We start from the raw sequence: 16259 nt of genomic DNA on the forward strand, positions 1-16259 counted from the left end.
ATGTGTATTTCTGTATACTTTTCTTAAATTGCTCTATATTTTCTACTGCAAATGTGCATTAATTTTAAAACCAAGAAAAAAAAAAGTCTGAAATGCCACAAAAAGATTTATAGACTATATCACCGAATTACCTTTTATTATTTTTCCATCAAAATAAGTGGACTACAGCTTAACTTAAATACTTTCCCTTATACAGACATTGTGGCATTTGTTTGAGCGGGTAAACTTAACTCTTCAAAGCTAAAGTAAAGTTTACAAACAACTAGAGGACTGCACTTTTTTTTTTCATCTAAATTCTGAAAGTATTTTGTTTTTGGAGGACCTCTGGTTTCTACTCTTAACGGCCTAGTTGGGGGATTATATAGCAAGCTCTAACTGCCAGAGAAGAGCCCTTCTTCTACCTATAGAGAATACCAAACGGCAAATCTAAAAAACAAGCTTAGAAACCAAAAGGAGTTCATGCTATTAAAATATTTAACTTTCTCTCACCATATATTTCTCTTTCTGTTCTTTGCTCAGCCCAGAATTTCTTTTCTTCCTGAGTTCAGCAACTTTTTCCTTATATCGCAGCTGCCTCTCTGTTGGTGCCTACAAGGAAAAAGGAAAAACACTGATAAGCTAGCTAGAAAACTCATTGTATAATTAGTTGCAAAATGAAAGTAACAAAAAAATAAGGGTGGGGGATGTGAAATGTGTTATAACTGCCCTATAAAAATTACTGGCAATTTAAAAATTACATATCAAGTGTCCCTGTCACTTAGATCACTACCCTCTCAGTTAATATGAATTCAGGAATGTATTTATTTTAATATTAATCCACACGTAAATTAAGGAAGGAATAAAGATCATTTCCAGTCAACAAGCATTTATTGAAAGCTTTTTTCCAAATACTGACACAAAAATGAATAAAAATTTAAAAACTGAATGAGAATAGACCCCAAGATAGACAATGAAGAAAAGTATAGTGGGGACTTACAGAGTGCTTATTACCTGCCAAGCCCTGGGGATAGGCACCCTATATGCATGAATTAGCTGACTACCCTGCCAGGAAGGTATTATTCACTCCCTCTTATTAACAAGGAAATAAAGTTTAGGGCAATTAGCTGACCTGCCCAAGACCACACCGCTAGGGTGAAAGAATCCCAGTATTCAAATTCAGATCCATTTGGCTCCAAAGCCAAACTTCTCCCTCATCGCCATGCTCCCTCTGCTATCTAGCTCTTATCTAACCACAAAAACAGGCATCATATGATGAGCTTTGTATATACAATACGTGACAAATACTAAACTAACATTCTGAGAACATTACAGTGGAAATGCACGAAGAAGAAACTCATTAATTGTAGGAGAAGTCTGCAGAATAATTTCTACAATAGCTGAGAGGTGCGCAAGGCCTTGAAGGATAAATCCATTTCTTCTTGTTACAGGCAGAGAGTTCAGAGCAGAAAAACAGCAAGAGTAAAGACCACAGGCATTCAGGGAGGAACAAGAAATTAATGTTCAGGAGGGTGGAAGGATTAGGGTAAAACAGCATCTTGGAATTCAAGGGAAGAGGGAAGTAGAAGAAAAATGACATCATCAACAAGTGTCAAATGCTAAGGAAAAGTCACTGGTAATCTTGGAAAAATGCCAGCAGAGTGGAAGGGTTTGAAAGTAAATTACAATGGGTTAAAAAGCAGATGCAAAATGAGGAAATAGAGCAGCAAGTGCAATCTTTCAAACAACCAGGATTATCTATTATTATATATTATTATTACAATTACTATAAATTGAATGATTCCTTCATTTCTGATGTAGAAGTGTTTGTTTCATGAAAACTTACTATTTGAAAAACAAGTATGATTCTGAGTTTGACTGAAGACCGGTTACTTAGACGTACCACTGAAAACAAGAGGCTTAGAATACTTAAAGACAGTCATGGTCAGAGGAGATCCAAGACCTGGCTCTCAAACTGTGAATGGCCAGAGCTTCACCAAGGGCCGTACCTGATGCCTGGTTGCATGCCTGTTGTTGTCATCTTGCCTGTGGGACAGCATCCTTTCTTCTATCTGCTTATCCCGGCTCTGTGCTCTCACCTGCAACCATCAACAACGTCAATAAATCCACCTGCTTCTACAGCTGTTTACTTAATGAATAAGGATACAAGAACAAATCCCCTGAACTTATGTGGCACTTCTACTTTCAAAGGGTCTTGCGTTTATTATCACAAAATCTATAAGATATAGATAAGGCAAGCTTCACAATCTGTTTTCCCAGCCATTAACTGAGACTCAGAGAAGTGAAACAATCACAGCTAAATCGTGGTGGTAAAGCTAAGAATTTAATTAGTTTAACTGATAAGTCTGAGCCTGCACTCTTTCCGCTGTACAATGAAGAAGAAACAGTGTGAGGAAGTGCAAGAACAGTGAAGAAGTACAAAGAAAATGTTAGGTATCTGGGGTCAAGTCTATAGGGAGACTTAACTCTGTAGTTATGACAAATGACATTAGCTCTCCAATAGTTTCAGTTTCATCTTCTGGGAAGTAATGACTCACATACAACCATCTATCCAACTTCAACACTCAAATTCAGCATGGTCAAAACAGGAGACTGACATTCTCCCACAGATCTGCTCCACCCCGAATCTTCCCAACATCAATAAAGAACAACACTCTCTAAACAAGTGATCATGTCAAAAACTTGAATGTTGTACTTACTCTTTGTCTCTTACACCTCATATCAAATTCATCAGCAAGTCTATTAGGCTGCTGCCCTCCAAAATATATCCTGAATCCAACCAATTCTTACTATCTCCACTGATACAACAGTAGTCCAGGCCGCAACTAGACTAACCTGAGTCAACTCTTTCCCCTCCCAGTCCATTCTCTGCACATTAGAAAGCTGTGATTTTTGAAAAGGGTTTATGAAGTTACATCACACCCCTGCTAAAGCCCTCCAGCTGCTTCCCACAACCATCAAAATGCAAACATACCCCTTGGGCCCAAGACCCACAGGTCCTTTATGATCTGAATCCAGCTTCATTTCCCATCAGGCTCCAGCCACACTAGCCAAGTTTTGATCCCTCAAACCCAACTGCTTATCCACACCTCACAGTCTTTGTACTTGTTCATCCTTCCTGTTAGATCTCTCCTCCTAGATCTTGACGCAACTGCCTCTTTGCTGTCAGCCATGGCTCAGATCAAATGCCAACACCTCCAAGGGGTCTTCCTAACAACACAAGCAAAAGCAGAGCCACATCCCACAACACACCCAAAGCAGTCACTTTCCCTATCTTTAGTCTTTTTGTTTCTTACATTTACCATTACATGAAATTCTTATTACTTAATTTATATGTTGATTTTGCGTCCCACCATGAGGATATCAACTCCTTGAACGCAGCAGGCTTTTATCTCATTCACTGCATCCTGAGATACCACCAGTGAGTCACACACATCTAGGACTGAATAAAAATGGTCATCTCACTGGTGGCAATCATTTACCAGGAAACTCAACAGTGATCATGTATGTGCAAGTACTTTAAAATGCTAGAGCTTTTAATAAATGTGAGGAATTAGTCTAATCTCTCCATTTGGGATTCTAAATATAATAAAAATATGTATCTTTCAGAAATTCTCCTGATTCTCCAAACACATGTTCCAGTGGTAAAGACAGATTCTGCTGAGCCTGACCCCCCCTTGAAAAGAAAAGTGCAAAAGAAGAAAAACTCAGGCAAAGCTTTCCTTTTTTCAGAATTTTCTCCCACAACTGAAATTTTTATTTTTCTTTTTAAAAAATAAACTGCTTAAGGTAACATGTTCCTATTGTTACAGGCCAACAATTTTAAGTTATAGCTTAGGAAGACTTTTATGTAAAACCATTAACAGTATCAGATCATTCTATTTAGAAATAAGATGTAGAAAACAACTCTCAAAAACCATAGATCACAGCTATTTTCAGAGAAAGCAGCACATAATACCTTTCCAGCTTTGATACAGATGTTGGTAGAGCTGCTCCTGTTTTGACCTGGTCTCAGACTAATGGGAAGATAATAGGAAGAATAATAGGATGACCTACCTCTTACTCTTACAAAGAGCAGAAGAAACCGCCTTGCTTATATAAGAAATTTGGAATGAAGAAAATAAAGTGTCCTCGACCTTAAAATCCATATAAGCATTGACAGTATACTACTTTGTTGAAAGACTGAACACATAAGGAACCTTTCCATTGTGGTCAACTTGTAAATGAGAGAACAAATTTCTGAATCAGGGAGAAGTAATGTTAGTTGGGGATGAAACTGCCTCAGATAAGAATAAACCTGTGACTCTGGAGTTTTTTAACAAAATAACAAGCACAAAAACAATTAATACTTTGTTTTAACCAGCTTGAATAACCTGTACAAATACTACCTGAGCAATCCATTTACAGTAATTAACAAATTTTCAACTTTTGCCTTCCTATAGTTAGTTTTCTGGTTCCGTCCTTAGTAGCAGCAACCCACACAGAAACATATAAAATAGGATCGTAGGTTCCACTCCTAAATCCATTATTCTAAAATCACAAAGGTTATTTAAGATATTTTTCAAGAATTTAAAACAAGAATTAACCAAGAGTAGGTGTGATTGAGAGTAACAAAATGGAAGAGTACTCTACAGAAAGACACAGAAAAGAATTATGAAAAACTTTTTTATCATCTCCTGACTTGAGGACATGCTTATTGATTTTAGAGAAAGGAGATGGGAGGGAGAGAGAGAGAGAGAAACATCAATGTGAGAGACAAACATCAATCGGTCTACTCTCATATGTACCGAGACCAGTGGACTAAATATGCAACCTTGGCAAGTACCCTGACTGGGAACTCAACCCATGACCTTTTGGTTTACAGAACAATGTTCCAACCAATGGAGCCACACTGGCCAGTGCTGAAAAAGTTTTTAAAAGCAAAATTATAAGAAGAGAACCTAATGCATAAATACTGAGATCATATATTTATGCAAGAGTCCTCAGCAAAAAAGTTCCCTAGCACTTTTTTTTTTTTTTAAGATTTTATTTATTTTTAGAGAGGGGAAGAGGGGGAGAAAGAGAGGGAGAGAAACAGCAACGTGTGGTTGTCTCTTGCATGCCCCCAACTGGCCCACAACCCAGGCATGTGCCCTGACTGGGAATCGAACCAACGATCCCTTCGTCCACAGGCCGGCACTCAATCCACTGAGCCACATCACCCAGGCCCTAGCAGTCTTTTAAGTTAACGTCCAATGAAAAATAACGCACTACAAGATGATGTTCCAAATATTCCATGGATAATTTCCTTGTTAATTTCTATCAAAGCACTCAGTACATACTATAATTCTTTTGTCTGTTTATTGTTTTTAAAAACAGTTGTTATAATTTTATGTTTCCCTCACTAGAATCATTTTTTTAAAAGATTTTATTTATTTACTTTTAGAAAGAGAGGAAGGGGTGGAGAAAGAGGGGAAAGAAACGTCAATGTGTGAAAGACACATCGCTCAGTTGCCTCTCACACGCCCCCAACTGGGGGCCTGGCCCACAACCCAGGCATGTGCCCTGACTGGGAATCAAACCAGCGATCTTTCAGTTTGCAGGCCAGTGCTCAATCCACTGAGCCACACCAGCCAGGGTCCCCACTAGAATTTAAGAGTGAGAATCTTACACACTGTCCACACTGGAGCCCCATTGTTTAACAAAGTGCCCAGCAAATGGTAAGCACTCAGTTAAGCACATGTTGAATAAATAAGAACACAGTTACCTTGCATTCATCAGCTGAGAGGTTATGATAGAGTGGGCATCCTGAGATGGAGAAATGTCTTTCATGTTTTCCTGTAAGATGTCCTGTTAAAGGAGGGGAAAACAATCTCAAGATAGAAGATTTAAGCTTGGAAAAGTGCTGTTTTTCCCCACACACCACACACACACACACACAAACTGGTCAAACAGATAGAATCAGACAGACTGACTTCATCAAAGGTAAGTGCTATTAAGGCCATAAGTTGCATGCACAATAAATTCTTTTCTTCCAAAGGTTGGATCTGCCAATATTTAAGCATACTTGTGTATGTTCAATATAAATTGCAATTCCTTCTATTCTGATGATGTACTTCTCAAATTCTAAAATGCCATAAAGCTATATGTTTATAATAAAGGCACAAATATAAAAGCAGGAATATTCTTTTGGTAAAATTTAACTTTCTTATGCTAGGTGGATCAAGTCATATATGTAACAAGTATATGTACATATACTAGAGCCATATGAGTATCTGGGGAATAAGCAACAAAAAAATATATGTACATATACGAGTATGTTTTTTAAATCCTCACCCAAGATATATCTATTAATTTTAGAGAGACTATGAGAAACCAACGTGAGAAAGAAAAGAGTGATTACTTGCCTCACATATGTACCCTGAGTGAGCCGGGAATCGAACTCACAACCTTTTGGTTTAAGGGACAATGCTCCAACCAACTGAGCCACCCGGCTACTGCCTTACTGAATATTTTCCATGTGACACTTTTTAAAGTTCTGGTGATATAATTGGGACTATGTCAAAATCCCAACCCTCCTGGAGGAACTAACCAAATAGATTATGTATTCAACCAGAGATACATGTTATGGAGGAAAATACATATGAAATGCAGAGAGGGGAAGATACTGTTTGTGCATGTGCACACATGGTAGGTTAGGGAGCCACTCTGATAATGTGACATTTGAGCAGGGAGAAGTGAGAAAGAGCCATGAGTATCTGGGGAATAAGCAACAAGCTTAGAGGGAACAGCAACTGCAACGGGTCTGCGGCAGGAAGATGGTTCAGCAGAGAGGCACACTTGGGCCAATATGTCTGGGACAGGGTGACTAGAATGGAAAGGAAGAGATGAGGTCAGATTGTGTGTGAGTTATGACCAGGACTTAGCCCTCTTAATAAAGTTGACCAGATGGTAAATATGAATCTGCTGCATTTGAGGAAACTTAACTTTGACTTTTGGTTTCAATGTACTGGAAGAGTTTGAAAAGTATGAATCTGAGCTCCCAAAATTATCGATCCTGTCCTACTCTTTATCTTAGGCAAAACAATGGCATTAACTTAAAAAAAACAATTTTGGTATAAAAGTACTATGTGCTTGTGAAAAGTTAAAACCCTACAGGAAAGCCTGAAGTACGTAAGTAAAAGTTCTCCTTCACTTGTATGCCCCAGATATATGAGTATATATATCCAAAAAGTATTTATTGAATAACAAGTTAAACACAGTACATAAAATAAAATAACAATTTAGGGATGCATGGATAGTGACTAGCAGAGCTGAGGGAAGTTCCTTCCCTTCCTGTGTAGCAAGTAGACCCCCTTAACCTCTTAAAGTACATTAGCTATCTCTTGCTTGTACAAGGGTTTATATGATGTCACCTAATCTTAGTTTACCATTACAGTATTTATCCCAAGAAAATTGGCTTGGGCCTGAAACAGTGTCTTGAATGACAACTATTACAGCATCCAAAGAAACTTTTGCTCTATTTTATGCATTTGGATGGGTTGAATTTTTTTTTTTTTTTTAGAAACTGTCGCTAAGACCTGGAAAGGACCCAAATATATAAAGTACTAGGGAAAATGTACAGTAGCCCACAAGACAGCAACTTACTCTGTTCTACCTTTTTTTCTGAACAAAGGCTAAATTTGAGATGCAGACCCAGTAGTGAAAGGCCCCTTATCTCCCCATCAGCATCTTCCAACTCTAGACAAAAGCTTAAGCCCAACATCTGCACCTTAATTTACCTAGGAGCACAAATTAGGTTTAAGCCATGACAAGAATCCTTCAGCAAGGGTTCAAGTTTGTAAGAAGAAAACAATAAAATACTCACTTATCTGAGAAGAAATGTTTATCTAGTTTATACTTACTAAATACAAAGCCACAAAACCTAAAACTACTGAAGTCACAAAAGGCCCGAGTCTCATCTATAAGTTTCATTGCCTCTTGATAAATATATGTTTTTCTCATTTCCTTAACAACTACGGCCCTACAACCACTATTCTGCACTAGCCTACACTCTATTAATCGTCATTAAGCTTGTACTATATACCATACAATGTAATACTAAGAGATAACTGGTCTTCCATTTCATTTTTACTAGAAGAGTGGAAAAATTTTTCACTGGGAAAAGCTCTCAGTAAACAGAATAGTGCTTCACAGTTAATTTCCAGATCTTTCATTGTGGACAACAGGCCACAAAGCAGAAATCCTTTTATTTAAGTGGACAATTAATTCACTGTTACTCTGAGCATGTGATCACTGAACAGCCTAAGAAGCAAGATCGTAACGGAACATTAAGCATTTTGGGGTGATCCTAAATCCAGAGGGAGAGAACCACAGAAGACAAGGTGTCACGAAGTTGGGGCACACTTACCCAGAGAGTTACAGCCTGGTGTAGGACACTTCATATTAAAATTATAGCTTTCGTGGAAGCGACGGCGCTTCGGGCGATGGGAGAGGTCGCTGCCTGAGTCCTTCAGGGACATGTCCTTGGCAATGCTCTCATCATGAGACACATTGGGGCTGGATATGTCGATGTCAGACTCAGAAGAAGGTGCGTTTCCAGTTGGGGTTCGAGGCGGAGACTCATCATGATCAGCTGTATTTTTAGTTTCTAAAGTAAAAGCAATTAGTAGAACTTGTGAGTAGTGTTTTATTATTCAGAAGAGTTTATGGGCTTCCCAGATCTTCTACGATTTGACCAGTAACTTTTAGCCATTTAACTGCTACAAAGTCTAACTGGAAAGTGAAGATAAAAGAACACTGTTCCTTTTGCACAACTTTAAATCCTGACTAAAATTAAATTTGGGGTTTACCTAATACTTCCACCTATCTGTGTTTCCCCTAAGTCCCCAATCATGGCCAATCAAAACTGGATGGAAATAATTTTTTTTTTAAGATTTTATTTATTTACTTTTTTAGAAAGAGGGGAAGAGAGGGAGAAAGAAAGGGAGAGAAATATCAATATACAAGAGACACATCAATCGGTTGCCTCTCGCATGCCCCCAGCTGGGGACCGGGCCTGCAACCCAGGCACGTGCCCTGATTTGGGAATCGAACCAGAGACCATTCAGTTCACAGGCCAGTGCTCAATCCACTGAGCCACACCAACCAAGGCAACAGATGGAAATAAAGTTTTAAAAACATTACCACACCATTCTATTTCCAGGAGATAAACATGATGGAAGACAAATGAAAATGTTTATTTTCTGGATGACACTAAACAGACCTGGTGTGAAAGTGTGCATGGACTTGACTCTTGAGTAAGCTGTTGGTAATCTAATAACTCTAGACTCTAAATCAGGGGTTGCAAACCAAATGCCTACAGGGGCTGAGCAAGGCCAAATAGATGACTATTCACTTCCAGGGACAACTACCAATTATTACTGGAATGAATGGCCACCTAATGGTACCAGAGCTTTCCATTTTGTAAAAGAATCCAGTAACCCAAGTTTTCATATAAAATTTCTGTATTTTCAAATATTGGTAAAAAAAAAAATTTTTTTTAAGGTAAATACTGTGCAAGCAAACCAACCAACCATGTTGGTAGGCTAGAAGCTTACCAGTCTATAACCTCTGCTCAAAGGCCTCCGATTTGGGCTGGTGAATCACAATCTCAATAGCTTACCATCCCCATTACTGAAAGACACCTCTTCTCAGAAATTCAGCAATAACTGGACTAATAAGCATGGCTGTAAGAAAATCTGGTCCATCAACATGAATGGACCATATGATTTCACTTGTATGTGAATTCTAAATAACACAACAAACAAACAAAACAGAAACAGACTCCTAGAAACAGAGAACAAACTGAGGGTTACCAGATGGGAGGGGGTTTGGGGCTGGGGGGAAAAGGTGACAGGATTAAGAAGTACAAATTGGTAGTTACAGCACAGAATAGTTAACAGTAGGCAACATAGCCAATGACACTTTAATAACTCTATGTGATGCTCGGTGGGTACTAGAATTATCAGGAAGATCACTGTAAATTAGTGGTCTAACCACTATGCTGTACACCACCTAAAACTAATAAAAATATTATTCAATGTCAACTGTAATTGAAAAATAAAATTAAAAAATTAATAAAAAATAAAAAATAAATCTGATCTAAGCCTTCTTCATCTGTAGGTAAGAGGTACCCAGTCCCTTTTGCCTATTGCAGGTCCAATTTAATAGATCCAGCTACTCTGGATCTCAAGAACACTCCAGTACCAAACTGTCCTTAGCAGGACATTAGAAAGCAATCAGGCAAACAACATGCAGCTAGCTGAAATTCTGTCAATATTAGGCACCTACCTGCAGTGGCCCCAAGCCTTCCTCACGAAGAAACTGACCACACCCTCTCTGTAATGGGTCAAAATCATATCCTACCCACTCACCTCTATCTGAAAAGTCAATCACTTGCTCAGTTTCTGAGCCAGACGAACGAGTCTGCCGAAGAGGGTATTTTTTCGGAGTCACTGGTGTAGGCTGCTGCTGACTACGGGTCACTCTCCTGGTAGAATAAACAGGCTCCTCCGTGCCAAAAGACTGCAAATTTCGAACAGGGCTGGAATCTGAAAAGATGATAAAATAATTAAAGAAAAAAGAAGGAACACTTGTATTTCCCATCCATATGATTTTTGAGCACGTAGGCCCTCCTCTTCATATTTCATGAAATCCAATAAATCTTTAAAATATCTATTTTAGTAAATAAAATATGAGCAATATAGCCTAGATCAGTCATAGAGAGGAAGTATCATGAAGAATTAATAGTTTAGGTTCTAGAACCAAAGCTGAACATGATTCCATTCCACTCTACCATACCAACCAGCGGTGGCATCTCAGGCAAGCTTAATCTCTGCAAGTCCGTTTCCTTATCCTTAAAAAAGGGAAAATACTAGCAGCACATTTTTCATGTTTATGGTGAGGAATGAGTGAGATAATTTATGTAAAGGATTTAACATGATGCCTGGTTCATAGATCTAGTGCTTTATAATAGCTGCATCCTCTTTTTCTTCCCTTACTCTAACCCACCATGAAACAAATAGTCTATTACTAAAGGTATAGCAATATACAAAATTTCCTTTCTTTAGGGACCTCTTTTTTTCTTCCTGATTACCCTCCGATACCCCGAAGCAAAACCATAATAGATTCATGAAGACTTATGCAATAATACAACTTTTAAAATTCTTTTGGACTACAAAACTTATTCTGAAGCACCCAGCAGCCTTTCTACATCTCCAAACTGATGACACTTAAAAGAGGAATAAAAGAAATTCAAAGCTGAAATTGAAGCATATTTTAAACAAGGAGAAAATGGAAATTCTTCAACTTTTATGTTAAGTTAGCACACAGTTGGGTTATCAGTCTGTACACATCCAGGAGGCTACATTTACAATGTAGTCTACATTTTGCTTTAGAGAAGGTGGCCTAACATAGACTACATTGTGAATGGTGTCCCCAGGAGTTGAGTAACTCTGTGGTCATGAAGTATAATAACTAGAAAGAGACTCAGAGCTTATGTATTTCCTAGCTGTTTTGAATACTTAAAACTTTTAGGTGTCCAGGGCATGATCAATTACACCTTCTAAGAACATGATGAGCTTTTCTTTGAATATACTGTTCCTTCTGCCTATAATAACACTTCCTCATCTTTCAACTTGTAAATTCCTACTAGAGCCTTTAAAATTTCTACCTGGGAGTCCTGTCCTCATCTGGCTGCCCCATTTCTTGGCTTCCATAGTAATCCATGCATACCTCTTAAGAGTCCTTACCACAATGCATTACAATGATCAGTTTACATTATCTGTATCTCACACTAAGCTGAACAGTCCTTGAGGGCATAAACTGATTTTTCTATCATAGCATTCCAGTTCACAGCACAGCACCTCAATTAACAAGTAGCCATTTATCAATATTCTCATTGTGCTAAAAATAAAACTTAAAAATTGAGAAATCAAGAGACAACAGCTATAATTCAACTGAAACGTTAAATTCAAAAATAGTTAGGAACAGTTATGAAGAGACTGGTGTTTTTCTCTAAGGCTCACACAGCAGTAACCAAATCAACACTATTTAAGTTCTCAAAGTATATTACGTTTTTCCCCCTCATTATCACCTACTGATCAACGCCTTCTGTATTAACTGCAACCTTCTTTCCTTCTCAGAGAATTCCAGAGCAGAGCCAGAAGGGATCAGGGGTACCTTCTAAATCTAAGCCCAGATGAGTAATTGCATTAGAGAAACTTTTAACATGGAAATTCTCCATTGCTTACTACCAAAGCAAAATTCTGGGTATTTACAACTTATAATTGAGTCAACTATTTAGATCTACTAATTGTGTATCTGATTATATACAGAATTAAACATGGTTTTAGAAGTATTGGGCCCCATCAATAACAAGTTCAAGAGACTATTTTAAATCCCTAAATCTACACCATTCTAACAGAAAGTAAAATTATAATATTCCCATTTTACTGATAGGAAAACGGTAATCTAAAAGAAGTTAAATCAGCAGCCTCCAACCTTTCTGGCACCAGAGACCCATTTCATGGAAGACAATTTTTCCACAGACAAGAGTGGCGGTATGGTTTCAGGATGATTCAAGTGCATTACATTCAAGCTCGCTTCCTGCTGTGTGGCCCAGTTCCTAACAGGCCCAGACCACTATCGGTCTGGAGCCCAGAGGCTGGGGACCCCTGAGTTAAATGACTCAAGACAAGCATGTGTTACACATCCATTATACCAGACATAATTCTTTTGGGTCCAAAAATTGGACAGCATCCTCCACAGAACTATTTTTAAGGACGTGATACTTGTGTTGTCATTTACTCCGCATTCTACCAGATCCTGGCATCTACATCAAGCCATGGGACCAGTTTCCACATTAATACAACAATGTGATGAGGAATCAGTTGGTTGCAAGGTGTGGGGAGGAAGATGGAAGACTTTTACCTTGGGAACTTTGGCTCAGCCGGGCTGAGGAGCGGGTGACTCGGGCAGATCGCCGGGATGTGCCATCACTCTCTGAACTGTCTGTGTGCTCGAGATCTGTAGAAAAATCGGAATCTTCGGTTCCATCTGAACTACTGCCTGCATTCCTCTGTAACACCATAGATCCAGACATTAGCACAGAAACATGTACTCTGTGGGTTTGTATTAACACTGGAAATACAACAAACCATGATGCTGAAAACACAAAGTTCAAACCTAAGAAAGGATTCCATAGCTAATTACCCTTTATTTAGAACATTTAAATGAATAACCTACAAATAATGTAGCTTTATTAAATAAGTGAAGAAAGAAGTTAATTCTTCCTGTATTAAGACTATGACAAACTGGAAATAAAAGTATCCAACTCAAAAATGATCTGACTGACATAACCATGTACTTATAGAGTTCAAGGTACTGAAAAAATGTTAGTACTTGACTTCATTTAACTTCAGGGTAGCTTTTGTTCAAAGTCTCTATGAACAGCTATCACATTTTAAAAAGCCATACACTAATTCAAAATATCATGGTTATAACTCTGATTCCAAAATAACTTAAGCAGAAAAAGAGTAAAATTCTTTCTTATGTTATCTACCTTTGAAAACGTCTCCACATGAATGCCAAAAGGGCTTAAAAAAAAAAGGTAATTTGCACAAGAAGACTTGTAGGTATTCATAAACAGAGGGTTTGGATCATCTTTTCAATTAATAATTATTTGTCAGTTATTAGCCACCTAGGGCATGATTAGTCACAAAGATAACTTTTATCAGTTGAGCATTAACACTATATATACACTTTACAAAACCAGAAAGGGAAGAGCATTTGCTAAAAATTTAAAAAAATAAAATAATAATAATAAAAACCACAATACATACAAAGTTTCACACAAGTTCCCTATTCTTTATTCAAAACCCTTAGGGATCATGGCTGGTGGTTGAATACCAGCCTGTGAACCAAGAGGCCACTGGTTCGATTCCCACTGAGGGCACATGCCTAGGTTGTGGGCCAGGTCCCCAGTTGGGGCACGGGGTGCCAGAGGCAACTGATCCATGTTTCTCACACACATCCCTCTTTCTCCCTCCCTTCTCCACCGTCTGAAAAAAAAATAAAATCTTAAAACAAAACCCTTAGGGCCAGTTGTGTTTAGAATTCATAATTTCATAGTTTTTTTACAAAGGGAATACTGTCCATATATCCTGCAAGTAATACCCTATAATCAAACACATTGATATTTCTGTAGCAAAATATATAGTCACACTAAAGAAGACACACAAAAACTATAGCCTCAGGACAGTCTAGAACGGGCTTTGCCACCAAAGAAGTTACCAAAAAAACTTACATTTTCAAGAGCTCTTTGTATTTGGGGAGACTGTGGACCTATTCCAGGGCACTAATACTATTTCTGTATTTGGTGAGCCTTAACAAACACCTAGCAACATAGGTCTTTTTAGAAGATGTTAAAAAGTGTAAATATTTTATTTGAAAGCCTCTGTGAACAGAAAGATTTCTGCAGAAATGAGCAAGAATATCACCCGACTTTCGAAATAATTCAAGGATAATCTGCCCAGAAATAAACAGAGGGTATCGTTACAGTAAATCCATAGGATGAAGAGGGGTAGGGGTGGGAATTAAAGGTCACCTAGTCCAGTTACACGCATATTTGAATCCCCGATCATCTCTGACCATCCCTACCTGGCTTGACCTCTTCTCTCTGGCTTTCACCAATCTACTCCCCATCTTACTCCGGAGCAAATTTACCTGCTCCCTCACTTCCCTCCCATAACACTCTGTATATATACTCTTATGTAGAGCATTTACTAGACCCTTCTACAGTTACTTATATTTCTGCTCCCCCCAACATCAATCGGATTGTGATTTCTTTAAGCCAGGGGTTATGTCTAATTAATTTTGAATCCCCAGCAACCAGCACACTGCAAGCAATCAATACAAATTTGTTAAATTACTTTTGCTATGTAGTGCTGGCTCTCTGCCACTGCCTAACTGAGCGACTTGGGGCTCTCCTGTAGGCCTCTGTTCAGCTGTAAAAAGGATGGAGTGTCCCAAGGTGGTCTCGTTAAGTACTATGTAATTCTACCAAGGTTTTTACTTTATGAACCGCACTAAGCAAATAAGGAAAAATTACGGCTTCGATGCAACAAGCCACAGTGTGATCCCTTGGGAGTGGGCGCTGGTTCCCTACTACCCAGTCCCCTGCTTTGTTGTGCCCCCCGCCCGGAAATTAAGGATGCTCCAAAACCCCGCCTCTCCACCTATCAGCATCACCAGCCAGAAGGGCGGGGATTCGTACCACCCAATCGTGGCCCCGCTAAACAGCACAGCACCCCCACCCACAAAGGGACAGACTGCCAAGCTCAGCCAATCAAGAGAGAAGGGATCGTTCTTTACAACCAGTCCGAGAGCTGCAGGGCCAGGACCAGACACCTCCCCCGCATGCGGGGAGAAAACCGTTGGGCCCAAATGATTGGCGGTGACATCAGCCAATCAATACGCTCTTAGATGTTTCAGCGACCAATTAACAAAAAGAACGCCTCCGAGCCAGGCAAGCAGAGGGCGGGAATAATTGCAGGCACAGGCCGACGCCAGGGTCGGGCCCACATTTTTCTGTTGGTTATGGATTTAAAGAGAGGGTTGCCGAGCTAGGTTTGGGGGAGCGGGAAGTTCGAACTCAGGGGCTGTGAAGCGTAACCAACTGCGTCACGTTGTTCAATCGACCGTCCTTAAGACACCCGCCATCCCTCCGGTCCCGTTCCTCTCACCTTCCTTCGCGGCATTGCCGGCGGCTGCGGCCCGACAGTTCCAATTCGGGCAGCGGCGGCTGCAGCAAGAGGAACGGTGGCTTCGGCGGGCTCCGTGGCGACCTCTGTAGCAGTCCCAATCCTGCGGACGATCCCAAGTGCCTCTTGCTTCACAGCGTCTACAACGTTATGCGCAAGCGCCGCGGGCTGAGGCGCTTTTTCCTTCACTTCCGGCCGGGGCTCGCGTCACCTGACGTTGCAGTTCAGATGGGGTGCTGGGAGGTTCGCTCCTGGTGAGGCTAGTGAGTGCCATTTTGGAATTGGGCACAGAGTACAAATGGGGCCAGCCATTTTTAGTTAGGGGAATGGCACCCTTTGTGGGTGTGGGTAGCCATTCTTGTTTGGGGCAGAAACTGACAGTTGAAGTTAACAGTTCTCATCTTTGCCTTGGGCAATAGTTCCCTTCCCGGTCGTTTTAGTTTCGAAGTCGAGCGAGAAAACCCCCAGAATTCATCAGGT

At 39.6% G+C, this 16259-nt stretch overlaps 1 protein-coding gene across 3 annotated transcripts in view; it reads right to left on the bottom strand.

Annotated features, from left to right (window-relative positions):
• Positions 1-15841, bottom strand: part of KAT7 (lysine acetyltransferase 7) — a 29211-nt gene extending 13370 nt beyond the window's left edge. Inside the window, exons 1-7 of one of the 3 annotated variants that reach the window (XM_090291717.1) lie at positions 15762-15841; positions 12949-13096; positions 10392-10568; positions 8387-8626; positions 5744-5826; positions 1986-2075; positions 490-588 (exon numbers count right to left, since the gene is read on the bottom strand). In XM_090291717.1, the coding sequence (XP_090147843.1) occupies positions 490-588; positions 1986-2075; positions 5744-5826; positions 8387-8626; positions 10392-10568; positions 12949-13096; positions 15762-15776 (852 nt within the window). In that variant the 5' untranslated portion in view covers positions 15777-15841. Of the gene's footprint in view, positions 1-489; positions 589-1985; positions 2076-5743; positions 5827-8386; positions 8627-10391; positions 10569-12948; positions 13136-15761 lie in introns of those variants that run through there. The other 2 variants (XM_090291716.1, XM_090291718.1) reach the window with 2 other exon arrangements.
• Between the last annotated feature and the right edge of the window lie 418 nt (positions 15842-16259).

Source organism: Furipterus horrens, unplaced genomic scaffold (genome assembly GCF_987537825.1).
Source record: "Furipterus horrens unplaced genomic scaffold, mFurHor1.1.pri manual_scaffold_11, whole genome shotgun sequence".
NCBI lineage: Eukaryota > Metazoa > Chordata > Mammalia > Chiroptera > Furipteridae > Furipterus > Furipterus horrens.